General features: G+C 42.0%; 1 protein-coding gene across 3 annotated transcripts in view; it reads right to left on the bottom strand.

The window, feature by feature from the left end:
• The window catches only part of Herpud2 (HERPUD family member 2), a 45,004-nt gene that overhangs the window by 2,001 nt on the left and 35,202 nt on the right, over positions 1-7,801 (bottom strand). For 2 of the 3 annotated variants that reach the window (NM_001024988.2, XM_039081017.2), the window contains 2 exons: positions 2,472-2,594; positions 119-436 (listed from right to left, as the gene is read on the bottom strand). In NM_001024988.2, coding sequence (NP_001020159.2) covers positions 119-436; positions 2,472-2,594 — 441 coding nt within the window. The remainder of the gene's footprint in view (positions 1-118; positions 437-2,471; positions 2,595-7,801) is intronic. The other variant, XM_017595533.3, reaches the window with a different exon arrangement.

Genomic DNA, 7,801 nt, shown 5'->3' on the forward strand with positions numbered 1-7,801 from the left:
ACATGAGGGCCTACATTAAAACTCCTCCAGTCAGCACTGCTGACTGTCATGCCAGCCTATGGTAAACAGTTTCAAAAGCAACCGAGAGAATCACAAACAGTTAATACCCATCACTCACAAATAAACCAGCAGCATGGCTCCCATTACCATGATAAACCGACTAAAGGAAGAGTAGAAGTATACGATGCTGAGGAGGACGGCAGCTCGCGAGAACGTGTACACCCAGTCCAGCCAGTCGCGGTTGAAGTCTTCTTCATTTAGCACTGGGCCGCCCTGTGCATTCATTTGAACATTCTCAGGCCCATTTTCTTGGGCCACTAGGTTGGGAGCTGGTGGGGGCTCTTCTCCAGGAACATGGGCCAAATTCAGAGGTGACGATGCAGCATGCTGGGCTGAGCTGGCACTTGACGTGGCCTGAGCTGTAACTGCAGCTTGACTGAAATGGTCATCAAGATAAATAATTAAAAAAGAAAAAAACCCTTTACCATACTGTGTATTTTTTAAAGATTTATTTATTTAATGTATATAAGTACACTGTAGCTGTCTTCAGACACATAAGAAGAGGGCATCAGATCTCACTACAGATGGTTGTGAGCCACCCTGTGGTTGCTGGGATTTGAACTCAGGGTCTCCAGAAGAGCAGTCAGTGTTCTTAACCACTGAGCCATCTCTCCAGCCCTACTGTGTATTTTTAAATGTCTTTGGTACTATAAATTTTATAACGGTAATGTCCAGTACCACACTCTTGCTCTCTATTTCCTAGAAAGCAGTTTCCAGTGGAACAGTAAGCTAGTGAAGGGCCTTCTCTTAGCCTGGCCACCTAAGACCACACAGAGAGGAGGAAGAAATAACCAAATATTCTGGTTAAGTTGCTTCCAAGCTGAATTTACTCTTTCAATTAATTTTATTATTCTACGTGGGATAATACCTCAGAGCTACCAAATTCCTCTCAGGCCACACTTTGACATGTTATATGAGTCTTGGGGAGAGAAAAATCACTCCTTAACCTCAACTCTGGTTTTTGGGCAACTCCATTTGAGAATCACTGGCTCCTGTCACCTTAGAAATAATTGTGTCCTGAAAAGTGCAGATAATGTGACTGTGTACGTCAAAACAGCGTTAGCAAGATGGCCACCAGGGTGCAATCCCTGGAACTCACAAGATGGAGGGAGAAAAACAGTCCCACAAGCTGTCCTCTGCTTCCATGTGTGTGACACAATATGTCTGCACACACATCCACACACACAATAAAAATAAAACATAATTTTGGGGATGTAGCTGAGCTGGTATAGTGAAAGCCCAGGGCTCCATGCCTAGCGCCATATAAAACTGGGCACGCACGTGCCTACGTCCCTGCACTGGGGAGCCAGGGGCACAAGCAACCACTGGAGGCCATGTTTGCCTAAAAAGTCATTCTGAAGCCAACCTTGGCTACATACAACCCTGTCTCACAAAGAAAAATAACTTTCCCTCAGAAAAATAATGTGTCTAGGATTTGCATTAAATTATAACAAAAAGGGGGAAGGAGTTGTAGAATAAGACTGACATGGTTTTGTAAATACTGGGGATGGAACATGGATGCAACACAGGGATTTTTTTTTTACTCATTTTTTTTTACTTATTTTGTATTATGTACTTTGTTTTACTACTGAGTATTTTTAAATGCTTAGACTGTTTATAAAGCTAGTCAAGGAACCTATGGAATATTAAGGAAATGGTATTCCCTAGACTATAAATTCCAATTTAAACAAGGCTAAATAGGACCTTGTTTCTAAATAAGCCTTTTTGTTTCTAAAGCACTTACCTCGTGACCACTCTGAAACATGGGTGAGCTACCTTACAGGTAGGAAGCTGAGATTCAGAAGTGAACTGATGGGCACACAGTGATCTCATTCATCAGTAAGCTCACTGAAGTCTTACTTATGTCACATGGTTTGCATGGAGGTCACAAACAAGTAAAAGGTGGAAAACAGTACTAAGTACAAAGTCATCACTACAGCTGACCATGACAACATGGCCTCTCTGAAGCTGTGTTTATGAAGGAGCACAAAGCCATCATGCCTCAGTGATGACATACCTCCCCGGCCACAGCCAGGAAGGATTGTGGCGACCGCATGTGTCACACTGAGCCCTATACTTCCTGTGGCCCCTTTCCCTTTGACTTTTTGTCTCCATGTGGATCTGCAGCCTCTCAGGGAAACTCTCGTTTTGGACTTCTGTATCATTTTTGAAAGTATCTGAATACTGCTAACTGCTATCAGGGGCATGAAGAAGGGGCTAAGAAAGCCCCTTGTCTGATGTAAAACAGGAAAGTTCTGTCCATTTGCCAATTAACTTAAAGTAAGTATCTTCTGAGTTTATAACTCCTTCCTGGTAACTCTGAAGTAACCGGGTGGTGATAGCAATGCGTGCGATCCCAGTCCGACTTGGCTCCGGTGAGAGGACGTAAGAGTGAACCCAGACGCACTTACTATTGCATATAATACTGCTGAGCGTACATCTGTTGCCACCACAGCATCTGCAGGGGGCTGAACGCAGGGTACATTGGGAACCCAGGGGGCACGCCTTGCCCAGGAAACTGGTGATCCACATTTCTGCAACAAGGAATAGATTAACTATTAATTCATAACTAATAAATAAACGTGTAAAAATCTAAAACAAAACATTTTTCTGAACTGATTTGTGAACTGTAAGTCAATCACTTTTTTTTAAATCTTACTGAAAACATATTGATTTTCAATATTCTTCAAATAACACAATACATTTTACCTAAGTTGGCCCTGGGCCCAAGTATATATAGAGAGAAAAGAAGTCATCTACAAAAATATGTAGCAAGTGTGAGCAAAGCCAAGAGTACTTTGATTTTTAAGTATATTCCCTTTGAGAATCAAAGCTATCAAAAAATTTCATGACATATTTTGAGGAAAGTTATAGCCAAGTAATAAAATTTTATTAATAATACAGCAGCCAAATAATTTAAACTAATATAAACATCCAAATACAAAAATTTCAAATATAAACTGTCCTTTATGGTTTCAAAATAAGTTAAAATTCTATTAATTTAACAAAACTTGGGGAAAGTCACCATTAACTTCCTAATGCTTCACTTTCCCTAATTCTGAAATGGAATCCTCTCAAACTCTGCATTCGATAAACACTAGTTTTGTGATTTGAATGTAAAATGCCCCAGGCATGATCATGAAGAGTTGGTCCCCGGCTGGTGGAGCTGTTTTATGAAGTTTTGGAACTCCTAGACGGTGCAACCTGGCTGGAGGAAGTAAGTCAAGGGGAGTGTCCTAGCCGCCCACTTCCCTGCTTCTGACCCACTGTGACCAGCTGCCTCACACTGCAACTGTGCTTTCCCCACTCCAATGCTGTATCCCCTCCAACTGTGAGCCAATCAAGCCCTTCCTCCCTTGTCTGTCAAACATTTTATCATGACTTTGTCATGAAGAAGAGTTACAGCTAACTAGCTCCGCTTTTCTTCCCCAGCCCTTAAGTAAGATGGTAACTCTAAAATATGTAATGTGAGACTTAGCAACAGAAATGACACTCTGCCACACTCCCAGATCAGTGTCTTCTGCAACCATTGTCAGAGGCTGCTGCAGATGGAGACAGAGATCCACAACAAACTGCAGAGTGAGAGACCTCGGAACACTCAGTCCTAACGGGGCTGTCTCCATCAAACCCTACCTCAGAGCTGAGGAAACTTATGGAGGAGATAGGGAGACGGTTATGACCCAGTGGGGATAGAGAAGGTCAAGGACACGGGCTCTTCCTAACACGCCAGGACTAATACACACAGGAACTCAGAGACATGCCTCTAACCCAAATGGGGTCCCAGTGTGGGAAGGAGAGGGCACAGCCCTACTCCTAATGCAAAAGCGATCTTCTTCAACTGATAACCACGCACAGATGAAAAGTTAGTCTGTTCCAACGGCGTCTCATTAGATAGTCAAATAACTCTTAAAGCCAGGCCCACGCCCAAAGGTAGAGAGACAGCCAACAAAAAACAAACTCAATGATACTTGTGGAGGTTCCTTGTTTCATAATGATTTGTCTGGGTACTATTTTTATTTTTTTCCCTCCCTCCCTCCCTCCCTCCCTCCCTCCCTCCCTTCCTTCTTCTTTCTTTCCCTTTTTTCTTTTTTTCCTTATAGAACTTTTGCCTATGAATTACAGTTTTTAGTGTTTTTATAGGATTTTTTTGTGTGTTAATATGTGAGTCTCTCTGTGAAGACAGCTTTTTTTCTCCTGGTAGTTTTGTTTGTTTCATCCTATTCCAGTTTGTCTGAGGCGGCTGTTGTTTATCATTATGTTGTTATTGTTGTTATTGCAATTATTATTTTGGTGCCTGTTTGTATTCCAATGACACAGAGATAGGGTGAGTAGGGAGTAGAGAAGGACCTGAGAGGAGTTGGGGGAGGAGAAACTGTGATTGTATGAAAACCAAAAATCTATTTTCAATTTTAAAAAATTCTTAAAGAGATATTGTACAAATCAAAACAACTATGGGGTATATACACCAATCAAAAGCACTTGTGAATGTGTTCTTTTCTTTTGTCTGTTATGTGTCCACATGTGTATGCACATTTGTTAATACTAGATGTGCAGGTGCAAGAGGGGGAGGGAAAGGGGGGAGAATACAGAGAAGCCAAAGGTCAATGTTGGGTGCCTTCCCCTGTTACTCATCACCTTGCTTTTCTGAAGAAGGAAAGGGGTCTTCCACTGAGCCTAGAGCAGCCCACAGGAATCTGCTCATCTCTACCACCACCTTGGCCAGCCGCACTCCCAGAGCTGGGCATACCCTCTACCGCCACCTTGGCCAGCCGCACTCCCAGAGCGGGCATACCCTCTACCGCCACCTTGGCCAGCCGCACTCCCAGACCGGGCATACCCTCTACCGCCACCTTGGCCAGCCGCACTCCCAGAGCTGGGCATACCCTCTACCGCCACCTTGGTCAGCCGCACTCCCAGAGCTGGCATACCCTCTACCGCCACCTTGGCCAGCCGCACTCCCAGAGCGGGCATACCCTCTACCGCCACCTTGGCCAGCCGCACTCCCAGAGCGGGCATACCGGCTTTTATGTGGGTACACGCAATCTACTCCAACTGTCTTAGCTCTGAAAACTACAGACTTTGAAAGAGTAGCTCTTTCCTTCCCTTTATCTCAGAGAGAGAAAATCCAGTGTGTCATTCTCAAGTTAGCGTACAGTAAGTTTAAGGTTGTATTTCTTATTGACGGTAGGAATTCATGGAGCTCTATTTCCAGGTACAATATATGTACAATATATGCTATACTTTGTGTTAGAATGAGGAAAATATACTTGAATACATATATTATATGTAAAGGTACATATACAGAAGTATCTTGAATTTTCCACCAAGAAGCAATGGAAATTAAACTAAAAAACAACGAAGACAATGTAAAAATATTTTAAGGAAAGAACAGGAAGGAGATTGAAGTAGGCATTGAAATATGTCTGAATAGTAGACCCATAAAATCATTTTATACAACTGAAAAAAAAAAAGCCACCACATAAAGAAAATACAGCAAGCTGTAATAGCACGCAGAAATAAACTTTTATATCAACTTGATAATGTAGCCCTCACATAGAATTATGGTTTAAGTTTTTTAAATTTTTCTTAGACTTATTTAAGTGTATCAATGTTTATGTATACAGTATTTATGTATGTGTACTACACATGTGCCTGGTACCTGCAGAGATCACAAGAAGGCATCTGATCTGGATGTGGAATTACTGATGGCTGTAAGCCACTATGTGGGTGCTGGCAACTGAATCCAGGTCCTCTGTAGTTGCAACGAATATTCTTAACCACTGAGACATCTCTCCAGCACCTAAAACTATATTCTTAAAAATATTTCTTCCACTGCCAGAGACCGTAAACATCCTCCTGGTCAGTTATTTGGAAGCAATTCATGTAATAAGTAAACTTGACTTTCATTTGGGAAGAGAAACAACTTTTTCTATATTTGCTTGTATTTTTGCTTTAATATCTTCTACAGAAGATTGTCTGGTGTCTTGGGAGCTTTTTCTTGTTTTGCTTAGATTCTTGCCTTTTTTTTTTTAAATCTACTTTCTATTTGATTTGAGGTGGGGTTTTTTGTTTTTGTTTTTGTCTGTTTGTTTGTTTTGGCTGGAGTATATCATGAATTTCTTCAAGCTTCTATAGTATCTTCATCAAAATCATCACTATAATCCAGATGACTAGAAGAGTTTTGTACCCTCCACTCTATCTTGTGACTCAACACCCCTTTCCACCCACGACAGCTCCTACACTATGTGCTGCCCCCATGTACAGTGAACCACAGTTTACCTTAACAGCACAGGTGGTACAATCATAACCTGGTTCTACTGCCTCATCTTCCCTCACCACCATGCCTTCCACCCTTGATGGGTATTTTCTCCATAAGCTATGAACCAAAACAAGTCATTACTCTGTGTGATACTTTAACCAGGTTTCTAGTGCAGTAACAGAAAAGTAACTACAGAAAATTGGTACCAAGAAGCAGGGTCACTGCTCTGACGAACATCACCACGTAGTACATAGGTTTGCTAATGAATATGGACAAGTTTCCAGCTATAGGCTAAGAAGCAACAGAATATTCCAGTATGAGTTCACAAGATCAAAATTTTAATAGAAATACAGACAGGGAAGGTTGTGCTCATGAGGTTTCTGTGAGGACCGAGTGCTCTATCGGGCACTTTGTGATATATTGCTGAGATCTCATAGGTGCAGCTTCCCTGTTATCCACAGATGACGCTATCTCGAAGCAGATGTCCTGGTCCTCTGGCTCCTACAATCGTTCTGCCTGTTCTTGCACAGCATTTCTCGAGCCTTTGTTATGGGGTGGATTTACAGATATAGCAGTTGGGGATGAGAACCTATGGTAAGTTGTTCTATGCATTCTGACTAGCTGTAGCTCTCTTTAGTGGTCTCCAGTTGGTGCAAAAACAGCTCTGAGGAAAGGTGAGTGTACATAAGTGGTCAGATTACAGTTAAAAATCATATTGGTTTAAGAAAGTAGCAGTAGTAGGCTCTCCTTTAGGGTCCATGTTTTCACCAGCCACAGGCAATGGGCTAGGTCTGATGTACCAGGCATGAATTCCTTCTTACGGAGTGGGTCTTACATCCAATAGGCAGCTGTTGGTTACCCCCAAGATATAAGTGCCCTTATTGCACCTTAGGGATAGCTTGCTGTTCTGATCATTGTTACAGTTCACGGGCATGAAAACTGTTAGGACTACTGACTGCAATTTCCTTGGCAGTTTGCATTACACAGGTCCTCTGACACTATGAAAGCTAGTCCTCAGGAGGCGGCTTCCAGGTCAGATCCAGCTCAATTCACAAAGTCCTGGGTCCAAAGAGTGTGGTGTCTTCACTGTAAGTACCCTATTACTTTCAAATCTGGAAGGCAGGTAAGAACAATGGCAATCGCCTATATTTTGGGGTGAGTCTCTTAGATCCATCTGAACAATAATGAAGGGAGGTTTTCCTTGCCTCCCACTGGGGTTGTGTTAGACAGTCTCTAAAGTTTAGGGGATGGAGGGCATTGTCAATCTAAGTAGTATACCTTCATTTAAAAAATAGATGTACCTTGAAATTAGCCATGGTAGGAGTATTTATATCACAGGAATGTCAATACTTCACAACCTTAGTGCTACTGAGAGTTCATGAGACTACTGTTTAGTCAAACAGTAATAAAATGTTACATGCACAAGACTAAAATGAGTTTAGGACTTAAGTATATACCCTTACATCCCGAGGAATTACTGAC

The sequence above is a fragment of the Rattus norvegicus genome, chromosome 8, assembly GCF_036323735.1.
Source record: "Rattus norvegicus strain BN/NHsdMcwi chromosome 8, GRCr8, whole genome shotgun sequence".
Classification (NCBI taxonomy): Eukaryota; Metazoa; Chordata; class Mammalia; order Rodentia; family Muridae; genus Rattus; species Rattus norvegicus.